This window comes from Euprymna scolopes, chromosome 10, assembly GCF_053919585.1.
Source record: "Euprymna scolopes isolate OS-2025 chromosome 10, ASM5391958v1, whole genome shotgun sequence".
Taxonomy (NCBI): Eukaryota; Metazoa; Mollusca; class Cephalopoda; order Sepiida; family Sepiolidae; genus Euprymna; species Euprymna scolopes.
In genome coordinates this window covers 81,901,626-81,927,415 of record NC_136491.1, presented here as the reverse complement: position 1 = coordinate 81,927,415, position 25,790 = coordinate 81,901,626, and the positions used below count along the sequence as shown (strand labels likewise).

Sequence of the window (25,790 nt, the reverse complement as noted above, 5' to 3'; positions counted from 1 at the left end):
TTCCAGGTTGTTCTCATTTAGATAAAAATGTTTCAATTTCATTTCCAGTTAATTACAGGGCAACAAGGTCTTACCAACTGGGAAACTATTAGCCTCAAAAGACTAACGAAGAAACTGGTTGTTTTTGGGGATAATTTTCTGTAAGAAACAGAAATTAAATTCGTCCAGAAGATGAGCAGATTTTCGGCACATGTGTTCTCCAGGAAAGGAAATTAAAGAGAGACCATATTAAAAAACAATTTTACACAAAATTCCTTTCATTAAAAAGACATTTTTATTTTCAAGAAAACAAAAAAAACACCAAAAGGTTCTAGAAGAATGACTGTAAGAAAAAGAACGTTTTTAAAGACTCTTTTTGCATATTTCTTTTCTTTCCAGGTTGTTACGTATCAAGTAAGACTGTTTTTGTATTATTATTTTAAAAACGGCAATGAATATTTTCCCCTTTTTAGTTTGTTACTATCGTTTGGACGATATATTTAACTTTGTCGTTCCATTTGATAGAATTAATTGTAGAATAGTCTCTCATTTAGAGCCCCCCTTTTTTTGCATGTTCTATTTTTTCATCTTTTTGCAATTGGTACTTAATGTTAATTGTTGACCTTTGCTTTGGGAAATAAAAACATTTTACAATTTATTTCTTTTTAATAAAACTTGACTAAATTTATATATTTGTCGCTTTAAATTCCTCAGCACTTTGCTTTATTTTTTAGATTTGTTACACCAAAAAACGTATTTGATAACGACACTACAAAATACGTCATATCTCATTAAAATCAGGAATTTTTTTCTGTCGAACATGGGAATATACACAGAATTTTGAATGGAACCTTTTATTTAATCCATGATCTTATTACATCAGCCAATGACCAGATAGAAGTCTTAAGCAATTTACAATTGTATTGAAACCCGACAAGCAGCGAAGTCCCACCCCTACACAGTAGAGATCTCTAGATGAAGAAATAGCTTCTTTCCCAGAACTGCTAGACTTTGGAATTCTCTTCCCGTTTCCTGCTTCCTCAACTGTACTGACATGCAGAAGTTCAAGTGTAATCTGAACAGACATCTTACTGCTAAACTCCCTACATAGTACCCCTGCAACTTAGGTCCCTGATAGTAGCCCCCTACATCAAAGTGCCACCGTGCCTTGTTTGGAAAAAAAAAAAAAAAAAAAAAAAAAAGTATTATGCACACTTGGGATTGAACCTTTAACTTCCAGAAGGATAAAGTACTAGATAAAAATTCAGTTGTAAGTGACACCCTTTTTGGCAATATTATCAAGAGCAAGTGCCACATTCCTCATATATTCCTGTATAGTCACGTTGAGTTGATCTTAATCTAATTCTTAATACTTAATTTATTTTGAGTATTTGATCAGGTTGCCTTGATAAACTTATGGTGTCTAGTAGATAATTCAAGCTCTCAACATTGTGATTTCTGCTGCAATGATATAAATAATTAAATGTTTTGTTTTAACATTAAAAATTAAAGACTCACAAGCAATCTTCAGTTATTCATATTATTTCTTTTCCTTTCTTTTTTTTTTAAAACAGAATAGATTATAGTTACTCTTTGAGCGGTGTTGGTACAGTCCCTGGATATGCTAATTTCTGTCTTTATATAGCTTCTACCATTTTATGACAAATACAAAAGAAAAATATTTCTGCAATTTCCTTGGCAAAGTAAATGACAACAGTAAATAAATTAACATAGTGTTCTTTTTTTCTTTTCTGACAAATACATTAAAATTTATATAAATAGTATTCTTGAGTTAGAAAGCATTGTTTAGAACAGAAACTTGAAATTTTTTTTTTTACATAGGCATCACCACTTATCAAGGCCAAGAGGCCATTCGAGGATAAGGTTAAAGAGTGTACAGTAGAAAGTGGACAATATAGTTACCGTTAGTAATGGAGATTCGGTAAATTTGTTAACTTATATGGAACGGCTCATCAAAAACTTGTTTATGTTAGACTTGAAGACAACCATATTGTAGTCAGCTGGAAAGCAGAAAAACGGAAGACAATTCCATAGGCGTGCAGTTCTCAGAAAGAAGCTTTGCTCATGGAATCTACGTTTAGGTTTAGGCACAGATAAAGAGTGGGGGAAATTAGTGATAGTGTTTTCTGCTAGGCGGGTGTTTCTTGTGAAAGTTTGGCGAGGGGTGGACCATAGAATGGAGCTCAGCCGAGCACTTGCCATGAAAATAACGATAAAGCAGAGACAAACTCGCAACGTCTCTTCTGTGAGAAAGAGGTTGCAGGGAAGAGAAAAGAACATCCCCCACAAGGCTACGAAGTCTATTTTGAACTCTATCAAGGCAGAATATTATAAATTATTATAAACAAGGCTACGAAGTCTATTTTGAACTCTATCAAGGCAGAATATTATAAATTATTATAAACAAGGCTACGAAGTCTATTTTGAACTCTATCAAGGCAGAATATTATAAATTATTATAAACAAGGCTACGAAGTCTATTTCGAACTCTATCAAGGCAGAATATTATAAATTATTATAAACAAGGCTACGAAGTCTATTTTGAACTCTATCAAGGCAGAATATTATAAATTATTATAAACAAGGCTACGAAGTCTATTTCGAACTCTATCAAGGCAGAATATTATAAATCATTATAAACAAGGCTACGAAGTCTATTTTGAACTCTATCAAGGCAGAATATTATAAATTATTATAAACAAGGCTACAAAGTCTATTTTGAACTCTATCAAGGCAGAATATTATAAATTATTATAAACAAGGCTACGAAGTCTATTTCGAACTCTATCAAGGCAGAATATTATAAATTATTATAAACAAGGCTACGAAGTCTATTTCGAACTCTATCAAGGCAGAATATTATAAATTATTATAAACAAGGCTACGAAGTCTATTTTGAACTCTATCAAGGAAGAATATTAGAAATTATTATAAACAAGGCTACAAAGTCTATTTTGAACTCTATCAAGGCAGGATATTATAAATTATTATAAACAAGGCTACAAAGTCTATTTTGAACTCTATCAAGGCAGGATATTATAAATTATTATAAACAAGGCTACAAAGTCTATTTTGAACTCTATCAAGGCAGGATATTATAAATTATTATAAACAAGGCCACAAAGTCTATTTTGAACTCTATCAAGGCAGAATATTATAAATTATTATAAACAAGGCTACGAAGTCTATTTTGAACTCTATCAAGGCAGGATATTATAAATTATTATAAACAAGGCCACAAAGTCTATTTTGAACTCTATCAAGGCAGGATATTATAAATTATTATAAACAAGGCTACGAAGTCTATTTTGAACTCTATCAAGGCAGGATATTATAAATTATTATAAACAAGGCCACAAAGTCTATTTTGAACTCTATCAAGGCAGAATATTATAAATTATTATAAACAAGGCTACGAAGTCTATTTTGAACTCTATCAAGGCAGGATATTATAAATTATTATAAACAAGGCCACAAAGTCTATTTTGAACTCTATCAAGGCAGAATATTATAAATTATTATAAACAAGGCTACGAAGTCTATTTTGAACTCTATCAAGGCAGAATATTATAAATTATTATAAACAAGGCTACAAAGTCTATTTTGAACTCTATCAAGGCAGAATATTATAAATTATTATAAACAAGGCTACGAAGTCTATTTTGAACTCTATCAAGGCAGAATATTATAAATTATTATAAATAAGCTGTTAGAATGCCACACAATGTAACAGTTTTATTCATTTTTTTTAATTTAACTTTTAATGATATTCTTAAGAATTTCAAATAAAGGTAGAGTAAAATACCTTTTTTTTCATCGCTTTTTGTGTGTTTTCAAGTCGTTTAGTATTGAAACCAATATAGAATGAGATTTTCACTAGCTGAGAATATAGCATGCAGCAGTGCCAAGTGAATAAAAAATAGTGTTCTATTCCAATTAAAATTATAAAAACTTCAGGTATGGGTTTGTCATTAGACTGCCATATAATGCCGTTGAGTATTTATAGTTCAAATTTTAAATATAAACGATGCTTTCTAAATCAATAACACTATTTCTTATTCCTTTGAGGCCGCATACTACTTTCTTGGCTAGTGAAATTTCCATCCTACATTCGCTTCAACACTAGACAAATTGAAAACATCAAAAAAATATAATCTATATACCTATAAAAGTGAACATGTATGTCTGTGTGTGTGTGTCTGTGTACATTTTCCTATGCAATAACTCTGTCAATTTTTAGTCTACAGACTCAAAATTTGCTATACAGGATACTGAGATTTGGGAAAATCTTTGTGATTCGTTTTCAGACAGAAATTAAGGGGTCAAAGTTCAACGATTTGACCTTTGAGAACTCTACCAAACTCCTCCACCTATTTTGGGTCTACACACTTGAAATTTTAGATATAGGTTTCTTGGACATGGATCTAACTTAATAACTTGATTTAAGCTTCAAACAATAAATTTTAAGGGGTCCTAATAGGGGTCAAAGTTAAAAATAATTTGACCTCTGCAGTCTCTACCAAATTACTCAGAAAATTTCTGGTCTAAACATTTTAAATAAAGGGTATTCAAAGATAGGGCAAGCTTTTTAATCGGTTTGGGTCGAAAATTTTTAGTTACCAATATATAAATGCATGTATGTATGTTTGCATGTCTGCCTAAAACTTTCGATAGAGGCAACGGATTTTACCACGATTAGTATCGTTTTGAAGTTCGACCTTTCATACGACAAATATCGAAAAATTGGCTAAAAACATTAATATCTTCACCTTCAACTGGGCACTTTTCAGCAGGGGGAGGGTCGCTTTTTTCGCCGATGTTTTTGAAAATCAGCCTCTCCTTTCGATTGTCTAGCCTTAATTTAAACTTACGTCACGTCCAGTTTGGCGGTTGTCGTAACAGCAAAGACGTCACCTTTTTTCCCGTTCTTTTCCCCCTTCAGGTATGGGTTCGAGCCTGCCTTCCTACTACCACTATTTTTTTTTTTTTTTGCTCAACATACACATCCAAACACCTGGGCAACGCCAGGCTGAAATGCTAGTATATCTATAAAAGTGAACGTGTCTGTGTGTCTGTGTACACTTCCCTATGAAATAACGCTGTCAATTTTAAGTCCACAGACTGGAAATTTGATATACAGGGTACTGAGATTTGGGAAAATCTTTGTGATCGGTTTTCGGTCAAAAAATATGGCTGTTAAGGGGTCAAAGTTCAACGATTTGACCTTTGAGAACTCTACCAAACTCCTCCGCCAATTTTGGATCTAAACACTTGAAAGTTTAGATATCGGTTCCTTGGACATGGATCTAACTTAATAACTTGATTTGAGCTCCAAACAATAAATGTTAAGGGGTCATAATAGGGGTCAAAGTTAAAAAAATTTACTGCTTTTTTTTTTTGCTCTACATACATATCCAAACACCCGGGCAACGCCGGGCATAAATGCTAGTATATCTATAAAAGTGAAAGTGTGTGTGTGTGTGTGTGTGTGTGTGTGTGTGTGTGTGTGTGCATTTTCCTACACAATAACTCTGTCAATTTTCAGTCTACAGACTCGAAATTTGATATACAGTGTACTCAGATTTAGGAAAATCTTTGTAATCAGTTTTCGTTCAACGATTTGACCTTTGAGAACTCTACCAAACGTCTTCAACAATTTTGGGTCTAAACACTTGAAATTTTAGATATAGGCTCCTTGGACATGGATCTAACTTAATAAGTTGATTTCAGCCCCAAACAATACATTTTAAGGGGTCATAATAGGGGTCAAAGTTAAAAAAATTTACCGCTTTTTTTTTTTTTGCTCATCATACACCTCCAAACACCCGGGCAACGCCGGGTTGAAATGCTAGTAATCATGATTTTAAGGTATCTTTATTTGAAATTCTCATGAAGGAATATATTTTTTTTAAATTAAAGTTCAAAAATTAAAACAATTGCATTGTATGGCATTCTAATGGTACCTTTTTAATTCAAATTTCATTTGACTTTACGTTTTTAAGTGAAAATGATTTGTTTTGAACTAATTCTTTATGTCTACTTTTTTTTGCAGATTATCAACAAAAAAGGTTTCTTAAATTTGTTGGTATGAGGTGCCTTCAATAAGTTTCCAGACTTTTTTTTTGTACAGACATCTAAAATTATCATAGACTCTTGAAAATTCGGTATGTTATTGCTATACATCTTATGAGATGACCGACCTATTTTTATGAACAAATGAACAGCTACAGCAGGAATTGAAATACACTCTACAATACCTGATTGTCATAGCTGGTAAAGTTCAACATTATAATCTGGACATGAGGATACTCTAAAAGAATGATATGCAATAAAATTCTGTTTTAAACTCAGAAAAAATCCCACAGAAACGTATGGAATGCTTCAGACTGCTTTTGGACCATCTTGCATGAATAAAGCATCAGTTTTTGAGTGGCACAAGAGACTCAAGGAAGGCAGGAAGTCTGTGAGGAATGGTGAGAGGTGTGGAAGGAGTAAGGAAGTCAGAATACCAGACTTGATTGGCCAAATAAAGAATTTCATGTATAAGGACCAGCATGTGTCTATAGAGAAAATAAGTGCACCGTTTGATATCAGTGTATGAACTGTATGCATAATTATTTGTGAGGAACTGAAGATGCAGAAAATTTGTACAAAGTTTGTCTGAAGGATGCTCAGAAAAGATCACACACTCTGACTAAGAGTTCAGACCTTGCTCCCTGTGACTTTTGGTTATTCCATAAGCTCAAGGAAAACCCTAGAGACTGTCGTTATGAGATAATTGAAGAGATGAAAGAGACTGTGATGAGGACTTCCATGGGGCCTTCCAAAAGTTATTGGCACAGTACAACAAGTGCATTGTAGCCGGAGGAGATTACTGCGAAGAGCACTAGTTTCATGCATCTACTATAAATAAAAGTGTCTATATGAAAAAGATTTGGAAACTTATCGAAGGCACCATGTATATATTTGTATTCAGAGGCCAACATAAACATGTACACAGAAAACCAGGATTATGGAATCAGCATTTACTCAGATGTTACCTTAATCTATTATAATGAAAAGCGGACGTGGTGTCACATGGGTTGAAGAGAGAAGAAGCGAGAGAAATAAGCAGTTCAATGAGAAACCTAGAGGTGAGTGGAGGTAGTGTGGTACACTGACATAGCCCCCATTTTGGGGGAGCTGGGGGCTTTTACATTAATAAACCTTATACCTAACTTGTGACTGACTGTGTTCGTGGGGAGGTGAGAAAGAAAGGCGTTATTATTGAAAACCATGACGGATTCAGTAACTATTGTCAATCAGGTATGATTCGAGTCAAGAGTGACAGTTGTTTATAATATTGAACTAAGTTAAAGCGATATAAGACCTTAGAATTTGAAAGGTAAAACCCAAAAGAATTCATGATGAGATACAAAAACAAAACAATGTTTAAACGTTATGTATGAATGTCTCTATTTCTTTCGCTCTCTTTCTCTTTCTTTCACTTCCTTTATCTCTTTTCCAATGAAAACAGAGAGGAGAACTGAATCATAATTGTACTTTTTTTTAACAGTTGAGACTTGGATCCCAGGTGCAATAAATGCAGATAGCAGTTTTGCTGCATGCAAGGGTCGACGACTAAATATGCTCCTCCATTGTTAAATGTAAAATAAATTATATATTTTTATAAAGATGCATTTGTTCGCTATTTTTGTACAAGCGTTAAATTTCAGCATGCAGGTCTTTACCATTTAATGCCGACAATGGAAACGCTGCCTGCATGCAATAAAAACTCAAGAAGCGACCCATGCCAGTCGGTTATAGCCGACAAGATATCGACCCGTTGATATTTCCATGTGCCTCTCGTTTAATATTGTGTCATGATAGAAATGTTATAATAGAAATGATATTGTCATAATAGAAATGTTTGGAAAAGATTATTAACAACCTCGTTCTGATCCCAAAGCTTCAAAGCTTCACTGGTCAGAATTAACAGACAATCCAGATGAATAAAAGTGTTCTTGTCTTCAACTGTTATCTTGACTTTGTTTTGCATGAACGAACTTGTTTGCAGACGATATTTCTTCAATCAGTCAGGATCACATTAAAGAACGCATGCAGAAAAAAGCGGCTAACAGGATATATGAATTTCAATGAAAATGCACAACACAAACTTTAAACGTCATAAAAAATATTATATAATGTTTTTTATTCCACAGCAGACTCTTTCATATGTAATATATTGATGTTGGCATTCTGTGGATTTTCAGCATAAATGGAAACGCCCTGATTATATTATTGTAGCTCTTTTGTTAAAATTGCAAAAGTATTTATCTAAGCTAGCAGGGACGCCCGGCATAGCCCAGTTGTAAAATACGCTTAAATGTTTATTTTAATTTATGTAGATTATTATAGAGTCAATTTTCTATCGATTCTTATATATTATAAAGTTGTGATTTCAAAAATAAACAAAATATATCCATATAACTTGAGTGCATTAGTTTGAATCGAAATCAAACCCAAAACTTCTGAAGAAATAAAATATACATGCACATACATATATATTAGTGGCCTGGCAAGACCACAGGAGAGACAACCGAAGCAGAAAAACTGAAGTTGCCTGTCAGAACAACTATATATACAAATGTAAGCAAATTTGGGCATATTTTATTGGTTTGTCATAAAATTTTAACCGTAGAATAATTGGTTTGTCAGAATTGGTTTGTCATAAAATTTTAACCAAAGAATAATATAATCTTCAAAACCTGCTAATTTTCATGTAGTTTCGTCCCATGAAACCAAAGATATCAGCATTTCAATATTCAATTTTGGCTATGAATATAGATATATCCATATATATATATATATATATATATATATATATATATATATATATATATATATATTTCCCCAAAACCTCTGGTTTTGATGGAGGAGAGATTAAAACTTGCTACTATGGTTTCAAATGATCTGAAATAACAGCAAGGGGAGACTTGATTCCAAATATTTCTCATATATATCATTATCTCTTCCCTCTTTGGTTTTCACACAGAAAACTAATGACCCGAGTTGTGTAGTGGGCTATGTTACATTTGCCCGTGAAGTCGTACATTAAGGGGATCATTCATCATTCAGAGCCTATTTTTGGCACTTTTTTTACAGCCATAAAATGTTTCAATCATTTGTTTTCCTTGTTTTACGTATGAATTACAAAATATGTGTTATTTCGCTCAAACCACTGGCTTTGATGGAGGGGAGACTACAACTTGCTGCTATGGTTTCAAATGATCTGAAATAACAAAAAGAGGAGACTTGATTCCAAATATGTCTCATATGTTATATCTTCCTTCTTTGGTTTTCATACATAAAGTAAATTTCACAGAGTATAAAGATTTGATACTGGAGATATTCATAATTGTACCTATTTCCAAAATAGAGGATATATAACATGAGCGAAATATTTGGAATAGTCACTTTTTGCTGTTATTTCAGATCATTTGAAACCATAATAGCAACTTTTAGTCTCCTCTCCATCAAGGCCAGAGGGATTGGGATATATATATATATATATATATATATATATATACTAGCATGGGTGCCCGGCATTGCCCGAGTGTTTGGAGATGTGTGTTGAGCAAAAAAAAAAAAAAGTGGTAGTAGGAAGGCAGGCTCGAACCCGTACCGCAAAGAAGGAAAAGAATGGGAAAAAACGTGACGTCTTTGCTGTTACGACCATCACCAAACCGGAAGTGATGTAGTTTTAAATTAAGGCTAGACAATCGAAAAGAGGGAATGACTTTCGAAAATATCGGCGAAAAAAGCAACCCCTACCTGTAGAAAAGTGCCCAGTTGAGGGTGAAGAAATTAATGTTTTTAGTCAATTTTTCGGTATTTGTCGTCGGAAGAGTCGAGCTTCAAAACAATACTGATCTTGTAAAAATCCGTCGCCTCTGTCGAAGGTTGTAGGCAGACATGCAAACATACATACATTTATATATTTGTAGCTCAAATTTTTGAACCAAACTGATTAAAAAGCTTGCCCTACCTCTGAATACCCTTTATGTAAAATTTAAAATGTTTAGACCAGAAATTGTCTGAGTAATTTGGTAGAGACCGCAGAGGTCAAATTTTTTTAACTTTGACCCCTATTATGACTCCTTAACATTTATTGTTTTGGGCTCAAATCAAGTTATTACGTTAGATCCATGTCCAATGAACCTATATCTAAAATTTCAATTGTTTAGACTGAAAATTGGCGGAGGAGTTTGGTAGAGTTCTCAAAGGTCAAATCGTTGAACTTTGACACCTTAACAGCCAAATTTCTGGCCGAAAACGTATTACACAGATTTTCCCAAATCTCCACACCCTGTATATTAAAGTTCGAGTCTGTAGACTAAAAATTGACAGAGTTATTGTGTAGCGAAATGTACACAGACAGACACTTTCTCTTTTATAGATATATAGATATAACATGACTTCCTTCAGCTATAATTGAAACCGAAACCCAAACTTATGAAGTATTCTTGGTAAAATTATTTATTACAAGAAATGGAATGTCATAACAATTAAACAACAATCAATTGGAAGGAAAAAGATGCAAGCGTGACACATGCTACTGTATTAATATATAGATATTAAATTTTTTTTTTTTTTTTGTAGATTTTTCTGTTGATGATCCAATCTCTGGCAACTTTGCCTCGGCAATTTCTGGCAGGTTATATAAGCAGCCGAAAGATGCTAAAGCAAAGACTGCCAAATGATTAATAAAAAAAATGGCAATCCCTCCTTCCTCGTGTTAAGAACGGCTTTCTATTTAGAAAATTATTTCTTACATGGAGAACATGGATTTCACATTAACACAGCAAGTTGAAAGTCATTTTCTGTTTTAAAAAGTTTTCATTGGTTTAGTGAATTTCATGCTTTTATTGAAACTTCCAGCTGCTTATGTACCTTGCCAGAAGTTGCTACTATCAAGTTGTCAGAAATTGTGTTGTAAATTGGATAAGTATCTTAATATTTCACTAGCGGGACCTGTGGAAATTCCACAGCGGACTCATTCATATGTAATATATTGATGTTGATATTCTGTAGATGTTCAGTGCAAATGGATATGTTCTGATATTATTGTAGCTCTTTTGTTAAAACTGCAAAAGTATTTATCTAAGCTAGCATGAACGCCCGGTAAAGCCTGGTCGTAAAGTACGCTTAAATATGATATTTTAATTCTTGCTGATTTTGTATATATTATTATAGAGTTAATGTTCTATCGATTTTTATATATAATAAAGTTGTGATTTCAAAAATAAAAAAAATATATCCGTACGACTTGAGTGCATCAGCTTGAATTGAAACTGAAATAAAAACTTATGAAAAAACTATAACTTGAGTTCCTTCAGCCATAATCGAAACTGAAACCAAAACTTATGAAGAATTCTTGATAATATTATTGATGACAAGAAATGGAAGTACATAACAATTAAACGACACAGAAAATAACACACACGCTATCGTATTAATTACATAGACAAAACAGTTTTTGTAGATTTGTAAAGTTGATTGAAAAGCTTACCTTATTTACAATGGAAACATCCGAATTAAACTTTATTAAAACTTCAAGTGTTTTGCTGAAACCATTCCATGCAGCTTCGTGAAGAGCAGTGTTGCCATGCTGAAAAAAAAAATAATCATCCATTAATTTGGCAAATAAAATTTTAATAACGACTTCTACAATAATGTATTTTTTTTAAATGCAAATCACTCCAGACAATGCATAAAGCCACTTGATATACGGAGCTAACAAGAATGAAATATGATTATCAAAAATACAGATGTCTATTAGCATTAGTCTTGAAAAGATCAAAGCTATAGCTAGGAGGAAAACAGTCAGTATGAAAGGAGGAATTCCACCAGTAGATTTTGAAATTGTGGAGGTATCAAAAACAGTGAATAGATGGAAACCATGAGATCAATGAATCAAATGAAATGGAACAAAGGAAGCAGGAAAGAGATCAGAAAATTCTGAAAAACAAATAACATGGTATTCATAGAAAAGAATGAGACTAGCAAGATTTTATGAACGGCTTAACGTTCACAGGGAACATGAGTTGGAACAGATGCATTTAGAGCATTGCCAAGGTAGCTGCAAGGAAGGTGGGATCTCTCTACTGTGCTAGAAACTTACTTACGCCTGAAAGTATCCTGTACCTCTATAAGGCCACTATTCGCCCATGTATGGAGTATTGTTTTCCACATTTAGGCTGGTGCATCTGCTGCTAGTCTCTCGCTCTTGGACAGGGTTCAAAAGAGAGCCGCCAACCTGAAAGGTCCCGAACTGTCATCTAAGCTTCAACCTCTATCCCATCGATGAGATGTTGCATCCCTCTGCCTGTTCTACACGTATTTTAATGGTGGATGCTCTGATGAACTACAAGCCCTTGTAACCCCTCGATGTAAATACCCCCAACAAACCCGACAATCAGCAAAATCCCACCCCTACACAGTAGAGATCCCTAGATGTAAGAAAGCCTTCTACTCTAATAGTTTCTTCCCCAGAACTGCTAAACTCTGGAACTCCCTTCCAGGTTCCTGTTTTCCCAACTGTACTGCTCAAATGTAATGTGAACAGACATCTTGCTGCTAAACTCCCTACATAGTATCCCTGAAACTTATGTCCCCCGATAGTAGCCCCTACATAGTGTGACTTGTTTGGGGTGAAAATGTAATTTAAAAAAAAAAAGAAAAAGGGAAATGGTTAACAGTGAAAGTAAATCTGTTCAGCAGCATAGTTCTTGACCTTCGAGTTAAGATCAAAGTATTTATGTGTTCCCAGCCTGACCATAGTGCACACGGTCCCTAACGCTGCTGAACCCTAGCTGAGATAAATTAGCCTCCTAGCTAGTCAAATGAATGAGTCCTGTCCTTGTTCTTATTTCCTGGTAATATAGCTCATCCCGTTCGCTCACTCCCTACTTTTATTTTGATTTTGGCCTCTCGAAATCGATTTCATTTTGGAAGGACACTATTCACTCTTTAACTCTCATCCCTATTTCATTTCCTTCCACAAGTCCCACTCCTATTTAGAGACCAACCTGCTTATTTAAAAAAAAAACAATTTACACTATGTATCAAAGCTAAGAGCCACTAAAAGATAATGTTTAATCAGACGGAAATGAATGCTAGCCAAATAATGATGAACACTATGAAAGTACTAATAGTAATCAATAGTATGAACCATGTTTGATTATTTTTGATGTGGTATATCACAGGAGTTTGTTTGATTATTTTTGATGTGGTATATCACAGGAGTTTGTTCGATTAAAGCATACTTGTCTTCAGATCAAATGTCAATAGTCTCATTCGTAGCAATAAGTTAGACAGCAAAGAAAATTCAACCAGAGTGAGAAAGAAAAACCCTCCGCTGTGATGGAAAAAACTAGTTCTTGCTGTGAATGTGCTACAAGGAGGAACCAGCGAATGGAACTGTTAATTAGCTGATAAACAGTGGGAAGACTATTCTTTGTTGGAAGGTTTTACCAACCATTTTTTTTATAAACATTCTTTCCCCCCCCCCATTTTATTCCAATGAATTTGTACATACAAATTCTATCCTCTCAAAATTATTCAATCTCTGTTCGCCTAGGTCTTGTTTCCCTTCTTGTTGGAAGGATTCCTCCATTGTCCCTATCCCTAAAGATGCCGGTGATCGATCTTATCCAACTAAATATCGTTCAGTTAGTCTTTTCTCTGTTATGAGGAAAGTTTTTGAGAGGTTGGTCAACAGCAGGCTTGTTCATTTTCTGGAAAGTCTGGGCTTCTTTAGGGATGTTCAGTATGGCTTTCATGGTTTTTCGTTCAACTGCTGATCTTTTAACTGTTTTAACAGAGTGGATCTGTCGGTTTATGAATAATTCAGGTGAGGCTAGGGTCACAGCGCTTGACATTTCAAAGACATTAGACAGAGTATGGCATCCTGGTTATTCGAGGTTATGGTATTGGTGGTAAAGAACTTGACATTGTTAGATCTTTTCTTTCTGATTGAAGCTTTTGAGTAGCTCTTGAATTATCTTCATTTTCTTTTTCTATTAATGCCGGTCTTTCTCAGGACACTATTCTATTAGGTTGGTGCAAAAATAATATCATTTTTTGACACATATATATATCTGATAAAAACATCATTTTTGCACCAACCTAATAGGTCCAGCACTGTTTTTTTCTCTATATAAATGACTTTGCAGAGAATATTATTCAGAAAATTACCATTTGATATATGAAAGATCTTTTAAAAAATAAATAGATTTTGTGAAGATTCGTCTTCGATTGTTTTTTTTGTCCAAGCTCTCTTTCACCTTTCTGGTTTTGCTTCTCGCCCATCTTTCTCGGATCAGTTGAAATATGTAGTTGATTTAGAAGTTGATGTGGGTTCTATTATGGATTAAGGTAAGAAATGGTTTATTTTGTTTAATCTTGTTAAGACTAAGATTTGTCCTTCAACCACAGGTATGTCCTTTTTCGTCCTGAGATTTTTATGGATGGGTCTGCTCTTGATGAGAAATCGACTCCAAAACTTCATGGTCTTTCTTTCTCATCAAATCTTTATTGGAGTCCATATATTAAATCCATTACTCTCTCTCTGATTCTCATAAAATCGCTTCTCTCTCATTCTAAATACTTTCTCACACCTGAGGCTATTATCTATCTCTACAAATCTACCATCAGACCATGTATGAAGTTTTATTGTCATATTTAAGTTGGTGAATGTCTGTCCCATTTGCAAAAACGTATCTTTAATTTGATTAGCCTCAGACTTTCTTCATTACAATCTCTCTCTCTCTCTCTCTCTCTCTCTCTCACACACACATATGCGATGTTGTTAGTCTTTTCTACAAATACTATAATGGCATATGTTCCTCAAAATTGTCTAATATATTCCCTGCTTCCTTTGTTCCAGTCTAGAGGTCTCCATCAATTCACTGTTTTAATACCTCATTGTGATACAGCTTCCTATTCAGTTAATTTATTTCCAACGTCTGCAAGTTGTGGAACTCTCTTCCTGCTCATTGTTTTCTTTCTATCTACAGACTTCGTCTTTTCAAGAGTAAGGTCAATAGGCATTTTCTGTTTTTGCAATAATCAGTTTTCGTTCTTATTAGCTCCTTACATCAATTGGTGTCATGCCTTGTCCCAAGCGATTGCCATAAAAGAAAAAAAAATTGTTTCAATAATTGTGAATATTTTAAATAGGATGGCTTCTAGAGTAAATGTGGTATTGTGGTGACTGCAATGATTCTAGTCAAAAATAGGATAGCAAGAATATGGTCACTGGCCGTCCACTTCTCACTCTATTGATGGCCTTGTATCTAATTAGTTCCAATATAAAAGAGAAAAGTAGTTTGCTTGAAACATTGCGGGTAAATAAGTATATTAGGTATTTATGAAGGCTGACAGCAATGCAGAAAAACCCTGCAGGTGAAAGAAAGTATGAATAAGAGACAGAAACAAAAAATTCACAAAATCTATTTATTCTTCAAAATATATTTCACATATCAAATCAATAAATATGAGACTTATTGGTAAACTAGCATGGGTGCCCAGTGTTGCCCGGGTGTTTGCAAGTGTGTGTTGAAAAAAAAACAAAAAAAAACACAGAAAGTGGTAGTAAGCAGGCAGGCTCGACCCATACCGCAAAGGAGGAAAAGAACGTGAAAAAAAACAAAAAAAAAAACGTGACGACTTTGCTGTTGCGCCCATCGCAAAACCAGAAGTGACGAATCTTTAAATTAAGGCTAGTCATTCGGGGGATGACTTTTGAAAATATCGGCGAAAAAAGCGACCACTCCTTGTAAAAAAATGCCTAGTTAAGGGTGAAGGAATTAATGTTTTTAGCAATTTTTTTGATATTTGTCGTCCGAAGGGTCGAGCTTCAAAAGGATACTAATCTTGTGAGAATTTGTTACCTCTGTAGAAAGTTTTAGGCAGACATACAAACATACATACATACATTTAAACAGACAAGTGAGATTTATATTATATATGTTTAAAAAATATCCAAGATGGGGTAACATCGTTAATAATTTGGTTCAAATGTACTTCTATATTTTTGCAAGTAATTCAAAGTGTATCCCTTCTGTTCAATTTTGGAAAGTTAGGTACCTCCTAAAAAGACTAACTTTATTTCTAACTTTTCCCTTATGAGCAGGTAATAAATATAGGGTTTTTTATTTTTTGGAGGCAGCGAAATCTAAATTGAAATAGATCACTGAAAAATATTTTTTTAATACAAATATGTGGTTTATTCCAAATATTAATTGCTGCATTTGTAATTTAAATACAATTGTGAGCATATGGCTCATGCATATATGGCATAATCTAGAGGTCTAATTTTCACAAACACATGCATTAAATTAGACTGCATTTCAGCAAGAACACATGGAATGTTGTCTTCTAAGTAGGCTAGTGTGTCTGGTTTATCAACGTAAACATGGAACTTAATATATCCTCAAAGAAAATAATGTAATGAAGTTAAATTACATGAACAAGGTGGCCAGTTGACAGATTCATTTCATGAAATTATTCGTTCATCAAATGTTTCTTTAATTGATTGTATTATTAGCAATTTGCAAACGTTGGTCGAATATCAGTCTATTCATGATGAATTGCCAAACCAAGCTGAACTCAAAATAGTCGATAGTTACTAAATTTGCAATTAAAGAAAATAGAGTTGACAATTTAAAATTTGCCACCTCTGGGGGGGGGGGTAGAAGAAAAAAGTGTCCAATAGTAACTATGGTTTCATTACTTGAGAAAGATATGGGTTAAATGTACTAGACTCATCTTGCAATGATAAAGCTATTAACATAGGAGAATAAAAATTTGGAAATAACATGAGTTGTAAGTAGTTCTTGCAGACTACGATTCAAATCAACTTGAAAAACTGTCATGTAAAACATAAGTCTGAAAACAGAATTGCTTAATGATTAATTATCATATTCAAATTAATGTCCATTTTACATGCTAGCATGCTTTGGATGGTTTTAAAGTAGTGGTTGGACAATTAATCGGAATCAGTATCAGAATCAGAAAAATTTGGGCCTATTTTCCAATGCTAAAAACGATTCTTTCAATTATCTTCTTTTTTTTTTTGAATAAAACATTCCACTGCTAGTAGTTATAATAAAATAATAAAGATTTATATATTGAAAGTTTACTAGTAATTTTATGAGAAAACATCTGCACATTTATGTAATTATACAGTAATTGTGCAAAAGTAACAATTTTATAGTTAAATATTTAGAGATTTATAAAGTATCAAAATTGGAATCGGTAATTGTATCAGAATTGGAAATTTACTACAGAATCGGTAATTGTATGGGAATTGGAAATTTACTACAGAATCTGTTATTGTATCGAAATCAGGAATTTACTACAGAATCGGTAATTGTATCGGAATCAGGAATTTACTACAGAATCGGTAATTGTATCGGAATCAGCAATTTACTACAGAATCAATAATTGTATCGGAATTGGAAATTTACTACAGAATCGGTAATTGTATCGGAATCAGGAATTTACTACGGAATTGGTAATTGTATCGTAATTGGAAATCTACTACAGAATCAGTAATTGTACCGGAATCAGGAATTTACTACAGAATCGGTAATTGTATCAGAATCAGGAATTTACTACCGAATCAGTAATTCTATCGGAATTGGAAATTTACTACAGAATCGGTAATTGTATCGCAATCAGGAATTTACTACAGAATCGGTAATTTTATCAGAATTGGAAATTTACTACAGAATCTGTTATTGTATCGGAATCAGGAAAAATATTGGAATCGTCTCATCACTACTTTAAATATTGACTTCTAAAACAATATAACTCTGGCCATACCGTGATCCCTCAAGTCCATTTTTATCACTTCCGCCAATGTTTTCTTTGGCCTTCCTGTATGAACCGAACCGTCTACCTCAACTGTTCTACGCTAATTAACACAGGAACTTGCGCTCATCTTTCCTTATGACCATCAGAAGACTATTCTTCTGTCCAAAATCAATCTTCATCTGTGCTCAAATGGTATCACCAAGCAAGGTGAAAAAACTTATCTGCAATTCAAAAGCCATTCCGATATACCAAATTGAATTGTAAAGAGGGTAGCAAAAGGTTTGGTGCTTTTGTATCGTTTTTATATATGAAATATTTTCATCTTTAATTTAAAAAAGTGACATGACAGGGTATTGGGATCAATTTTACTGTGGAAAAAAGTTAAATTCTCACATATGAGAACGCGGTAACAAATTGAGTATAAGCTCTGAAACAGAAATATGGTAATAGTTGGTTTGCAAGAAAAAAAACATGACAAGTGTGTACAATATTTAAAGCAATTTTACTGGGTGAAAAAAAAATGGATGATACAAGAAAAATTTAATTGTAAAGAAAAGAAGATTTGTAAAAAAATCACGTTTCGCAAGAACTTATAAGCAGGAATTTGATGATAATTGATGGCTAACTTGGAACTGCTGTCTTGGGCTTGTCACAAAATAGTCCTCAGTTCAGGTTGGAAATAGTTGGAAGGGAACTGGTTTTCTGTAACTGTCTTCTTTGGTTTGTGTCATCAAGCTTCAGCCGGGTCCTACTGCTAGATAAAAAAAGGGGTGGGGGAGGCAGGGAACACTCATGCAAAGGTTTTTATAAGCTACTTTTTATGAGCCCTAAAGCAGCAGTAACCTGATATCCTGTCAGCCTAAAAGGGCAAGGTAATGACTCGTCAATAAGGAGGAGGAAGGGGGAGGGACATAAATATTAATAAAGGGAAGATAATTCAAACTTTTTAATTGTACCCAGTGTAAGACTTTCTTTCACATGTTTCATTCGGTTAAACTTTATTTCATTTCAATTACCGATTTAAAAAAAATTAAAACTAGCTTATTAATTATTTAGTTAATTTATTTTAATAAATATATTCAATATTAAAGTATCCACTGACGTTTTAATTGATTTTGAAATTATCTTAGCAATACCTTCCCCTTCCTTTAAATTTGAATTATCTCCCCCTTTCATGTCACTCTTTGAAATTAAAGACAGAAATGTTTCGTATGTACATAATGATACAGAAGCATCAAACGTTTTAACAACTTATATGAAGAAATTGCTGCCAAGATCGCGTATTATATAGCCCAAAGGGTTATCACCAAGATGACTTTAAATAATCGTTTACATAGAAAACGCCATTTCACAATGTATACTTCAATCAACTCAAAATCAGAAGTTGTCCTTTCATACACCACGCATCCTCAGGCTCATATCACATTGCTGCAGTGTTGTATCATTGTGTGCGTTTTACATATACTTCTATGGAATGTACTTTGATGAACTTATGTTATATTGTTGAGTTCATATAACTTTATTTGTAGTGCTTATAACTGTATGCCTAGTTTATATAAGGTATATGTGTTTTTGTAATCGATGCTCATGTATCGTCTAGTGGTTAGAAATATAAAGACAGTAACTTTTCTTTGTATATGGGGTGTCTGCATGTGTCGATCTGTTACATGTATATTTAATAGTCTTTCTATGTGTATATGGGTGTTTTTGCATATTCATGACAATAACGAATGGAACAGTAAATGGACAGGCTTTAACAATAACAAATAACACACTTGTCTGCTTGACACCAACAGGTCACATAATTTATTGTCTTCCTCTCCTCTGGCGGCAGGCACCTGAAATGAAGGCATCTTATCATTTATCAGTTATCACTTCCAGATCTTTATTTCCAAATGTTTCATGTCTCGGAGTCTGCAGCTCTTAATCTTCTCCCTTACATCTTTAGTTGGTCCATGGATGCTTCCATCAGATCACAGAGAAAAGGCCTGTCCGCTAATAACCATCACTCGTCTCTTTGACTTCCTGTTACAGACTAACTCCTAATTGCGATTTCTCCTGGCTTATGTCTCTTGTGTCAGCCAAAGTGCGCAATCTTGTTTGTTACACAAGCTACATCGTTGTTTACTTAACCAAATTCCAAACTAGCTTTGTTTATACTTTTCCTCTATAGTATTTTTTCCTTGAGCCAAAATTCCCCAGTTAAATATTTAACATGAATATTTAAACTAAAATTCTTTTCTTTTAAAATATCTTTCTGAATATCTTTTTAACCTAAATAATTTTACAATTAATTATGATAATCGTTCTGATCCTTGGCACTGCCCATCACAACATAACAGATACTATGCTGCGATCATAGCCAAAGTGCCACTTTACTGTATTTATCCTTTCCCCACTCTCAAACATAAATGCTCCTAAACCACCCAACTAGCAGCAAGTTCAAATTCCAAATACGAGGATCATTTCAAAAGTAAGGCCTCCTATTTTTCAACTAAAATAAAACAAACAAAAACTGGAGAGCTACGAAATAGTACCATTAAAACCAACAACCTTTTATGCTTCAGAATTTATTTTCTACATAGTCACCACTATTCTTAATACACTTTTGCAAGCCTCTTTTAAGGCCTGGGTCATAAAATTCCAGAGCGCACTTTATCACTCACATATCTGTCACCACTCTGAAATCAGCGAACCCATCTGCTAACTGTGCTGACATCAACTGCATCGGCTTCGTAAACGTTCAAAAAGCACTGGTGAAGGTTGACCAGTTCAATCTTTTTCTGCATGGAAGAATTCAATGATGCATCTCTGCTTCTGACGCACGTTCATGACAGAGTTTGCTTTCTTTAGATTTTCACACTGTCAATATGTGCAACAAAGCGATGACATTTTCAAGTCATGAATGCATGAGTTCAGTTATCATAACAATACAATTTGTAATCCCATCTGATTCATTTGGGCAGAATAAAAAATAGGAGACATTACTTCCGGAACGTTCCTCATAGAAGACGAATATCTAATACACTGATCATGTGCATGTGATCAACATCCTAAGATTAACTCATTTGCATATTGCTTTGCAAAAGGGCATCCCATAGTTGTTGTCTATGGAAGGCAGTAATTACTAAACTAAGCATTCCTATCCCATCACGATTAACCACCTAATGAAGGCCAGAGGAATAGCTGACCGAAACGTCATGAAACAACAACTAGGAAAATAAGGATAACAGTGCACAAATAAATATACAGCTCTATTTAGTCATATACAGTTATATTTTGTTATATCATTAATAGACAAGCAGCATTTTTAACGAAAAGAGATTTTTCAGATCGATTCACTTCCGGTTCCACATTGTAAAATTAAAACAACCCCCTCTCCCACTTCAAGCCCAAGCAAACAAGTCAATGAATATTTCTTGCTTCCGATTGCAAATATAATTCTACCATAATACATTTTGATTCATGCCTACAAAAATCAGCCATTTTATTCTATTGCTAAATTGTAAATTAAAAGCAAAGTCCCCCTCCCTTCCTTTGAAAGCACACATACACAAACTAAGCAAAAAATGACGCTTCTGAATTTTTGAGATGAGGATTGGTTATTTGTATTATTTGGAGTCATCGGACTACTGTTCTCATCTTGAGTGTCATTTTCACAACGTTTCGGTCGATATAACCTCCGGTCTTCTTCAGGTGTATCTTGTTGAACTCGGGAATGTTTCTGTCCACAAGGACCCCTAGCACAGTCGTTAGAGTACTTGGAAAAATCAATTGTCAAAAGTGATCTTCTCCTGAAGGTTGAAGGTTCAATCCTCAGTGTGAGCAACTGAAAATTACTTAGGACCTCTATCCAGTCTTACTTCACCCCCACCCCCATGAAGTAAATAAATGGTTCCGCTCGAAATTGCAGAGTTCGACAGAAACATTCCCAAGTTCGACAAGATACACCTGAAGAAGTTGGAGGTTATATTGACCGAAACGTTGTGAAAATCACACTCAAAATGAGAACGAATCCAAATAATACGAATAAGCAAAGAATCTAATTCATATTACTGAACAGTGATAAAAAATAGACTGTTGAACATTTAGGACTGAAACTTGGACAAGTTAGGCTTAGACTGAAGTTTGCTATATCTCTACAAAGCCATCATTCGCCCATGCATCTGGGCTGGTATATCTACTACTAATCTCATCCTTTAGATAAAGTCAAAAAAAAAAAAAAAAAAGTCTCTAATAGATCCTGCACTATCAACCAATCTCCGTCCACTGTCCCATCTCCGTAATGTTGCATCCTTGTGCCTATTTTACAAGTATTTCATGGAATGTTGTTTTTTTTGTTTGTTTTTTTTTTACACTGTGGTCACCACTTATCAAGGCCCGGAAGCCACTCAAGGATAAGGGTTATTGCAAGTACAGTATGTTAGTGTTGAGATTTAATGAAGTGTTTACTTAAGAGGGCGGTTAATTAGGAATTTTTTAACATTGGACTTGAAGACATTCAAGTTGTAGTCAGGTTGGAAGCAGGCAGACGGAACAGAGTTCCACAGGCATGCAGTTCTAAGAAAGAAGCTGTGTTCATGGAATCTACGTTTTGATTTAGGCACAGATAAAGAGTGGGAGAAATTTTTCACAGTGGATTCAGCTAGACGGGTGTTTTTCATGAAGAATTGGCGAGGGGGGTACCAGAGATTGGAGTTCAGACGAGCACCTACCATGGAAATAACGAAAAACAAGGATAGGCTTGCAACGTCTCTTCTGTGGGAGAGAGGTTGCAGGGTAGAGAAAAGGGCATCCCCCACTAAGCCACGAAGTCTATTTTGTACTCAGTCAAGGCAGGATAGGCTGTTTTTAGCAACACCTGCCCAGATATGGCAGCAGTATTCCATCCTTGGACGTACTTGGCTTTTATATAGATAGAGAATTGCATCAGTAGTGAGATATCTTCTGGAGCGGTAGAAGGATCCCACCATCTTTCCAGCGACCTTGGCAACAGACTTGATGTACATGTTCCATTTCAGATAAGAAGTGAAGGACAAACCCAGAAGCTTGTCAAAACATGGGGCTTCTCCTAGACGAGAGCCATCCATTTCAATTGATGCCAGATGGGGATCAGAGCATTGATTATGTAAAGATAGGAGCTTGGTTTTAGATGCATTAAAGGTAACCAGCCACGTCTTCCCCCACTGAACCACGCGCTCGAAATCAGAGGAGAGAGAATCAGAGAGAACTTTGTCATTTACAGCCTTTGATGTGTTGCCGTAGATGGTCGTGTCATCAGCATAGATGTCAATGTATGATTTAAGTATGTTTTTAGGGAGATCATTGATGTAGATCAGGAAGAGAGTTGGGCCCAGGATTGACCCTTGAGGGACTCCAGCATTAATACTGCAGGCCTTTGATTTTTGTACATCGACCACTACTCTTATGAGCCTATCGGAGAGAAATGATTTAATGATTGAGAAAACATTTCCAGTTATACTGTAGTTGGAAATCTTGTGAAGTAGGCCCTTATGCCATACCTTGTTGAAGGCCTTTGATATGTCAAGAGCAATTGCCCTAGAAAGGAAGCCTTTGTCAAAAGATTCACTAATCCTGTGAGATATAACTGTTAGCACATCTGCAGTAAATCTTGCAGAACGGAAACCATATTGTGTGTCACTAAGAAGGTTATTTCTGCTGAGGTGGTTGACTATTTCTCTATTTAATATGGATTCCAGCAACTTACTCATACACACAGGAGACTTATTGGTCTGTACTGAGAGCGAGATGACTTATCACCTGAATTCTTAAATACAGTGCATACTGATGAGGTTTTCCAGGGAGTCGGAAAGCACTTCTCCTTAAGGCAATGCTTAAACAGTTTCGTAAGTATGGGAGCTAGTTCTGGTTGAAGCTTTTTTAACACTATAATTGGGATGCCGTCAGGGCCAGTTGCTTTATTGGAATCAAGGTTCTTGATTAGCTTGGCTACCTCATGCACAGATATTTGTATGTTACCTAGCGTGTTCTGTGTTATAGGAGGAAATATGGGGAGTTGATGGCCTTCGTCGCATAGAGTAGAATTAGCTGCAAAGTCCTTTGCAAATAGTCTGCCTTGTCTGATGCTGACGAGATGACCTCTGGTCCATTGATAATGGTTGGGATAGAACGCACACTTCTGTTCAGAATCCTATTTGTTATTTGCCAAAACTGGTGGGAACCAAGCCGCTGATCAGCTACTTTGGATTTAACAGACTGGGCGTATAGCTCTCTTGCATTTTTTATTACTCTTTTACAGTGGTTGCTGGCGTTCCTGAAAGCAGCTTTAGTTTCAGTGTATCTATTATGTTGGTAGTTATGGAAAAAGTGATTTCTGTGTGCGATGGCAGCAGCACATTCTGGGGAGAACCATGGCTGGCTGTAAGTTTTTTTTTGGAATTTTTTAGATGGTATGAATCGGTCTATGCCAACAATTAACCATTCGGTCAGATCTGATACTATAGAGGACACATCCTTTTTAAACATGGAATGCAGAGATAAATCCGATATGAATGTACGGAAGCTATCCCAGTCAGCCATAGAGTATTGGTATACAGTATGGTGGAGGGGTACGTCTGGGGACTTATTACATTTCATTTTTATCTTAACTGATACGACGGAGCTCAGGGAAGTTGAGAGAAAAAGGTCTAGGAGGCTTGCATATTGAGCCTTTCACGTGCACCATACGTTGACGACTTTCTAATTACAACATTTAACTATCTATTTAATAGATGGGGAAAAAAAAAATCCCTATTTTTTAATTATATATATATATATATTTATTTCTGTACTTTAACGTTACAATTGAATAAAAAAAAACATTAATCTTTAATTAAACTTGGAAATACGATTTAAAAAAATAGTGCGAATTGGTAAGTGCACTAGCACCACTTGCTTATCTTAATTTTTTATTTTTAAAAGCTTTCCTGGCGAAGCCTACCTAAAATAAATTTGTCTAATTCTTAATTTCTTATGTTATTGGCAAAAAAAAAAAAAAACAAGAAGGTAAATATGAAGAATTACTCCACCCTCGAAAATTCCTTTAAAATTACCACTCTTATAGGTTTTCGGGGTTGCTGAAAACGAAAATATGTTTATAATTAAGGCAAACGAGTTTTCCAAGATATGAAGAAATGTTAGTTTAAAAAAGTTGAGGATCACTGTTCCATAATAATTTAACGTAAAATGATCTCCCACTTTGTGGACACGATTTTTTTTGTGGGGGGGGGGGGCGCTTTCCTTCTACCCTTGGAAAATCCTTTAAAATTACCTGTTTAAATTGGTTAGAGGGGCAGGGGTTGTTTTGGCGGCCGCGGCTCACCAAATGTAAACCACCGCCTCCCACCAAATGTAAACAGAATTTTTGTAAAATATTAAACAGTTCTTCTGTTCGGTTAATGTTGGCATGTTACTTATGTTAAAACAGTTAAACTGCATAAGCACCTGTTAAAAAAGGAACGACTATTAAATAAGTCGTCATGGAACTCAATGCCCAAGGAGTACCAAAAATAGTTTTCATATGAAGAAATTTCTTTTCCGAAAAGTGGGTGATCACTTTTCCATGTAAATTTAGCTTAAAATGGGCACCCACTTTCTGACCACCTGAGGAAGGGGGGCATTTATTTTCGTGTTTATTGGCTTAAAGGTTTTTTGACAAGGCAGTTTGATACGCGAGTGCATATTTAACAACCTTCTTTTATGCTCGCATGTAGCGTAAACAAAGGCTACGTTTGTGAAATGGAAAATAGTCCCACAATTCCGGCGTTATTACCATGCAAAAGAAAGCAAACAAAACTTTTTAGCCAAGAAACACACAGAAAAATTTTTTAAAATAGCATCAATTTTTTTCTATCGAATTCATTTGCTGTTTTTATTGAAAACTGTTTTCTCCCAGATTTGATAAAATT

At 34.6% G+C, this 25,790-nt stretch overlaps 1 protein-coding gene across 1 annotated transcript in view; it reads right to left on the bottom strand.

Moving 5' to 3' along the window:
* Positions 1–25,790, bottom strand: part of LOC145286119 (uncharacterized) — a 235,108-nt gene that overhangs the window by 46,823 nt on the left and 162,495 nt on the right. The window contains exon 5 of the mRNA XM_080134819.1: positions 11,552–11,650. Within this exon, the coding sequence (XP_079990945.1) occupies positions 11,552–11,650 (99 nt within the window). The remainder of the gene's footprint in view (positions 1–11,551; positions 11,651–25,790) is intronic.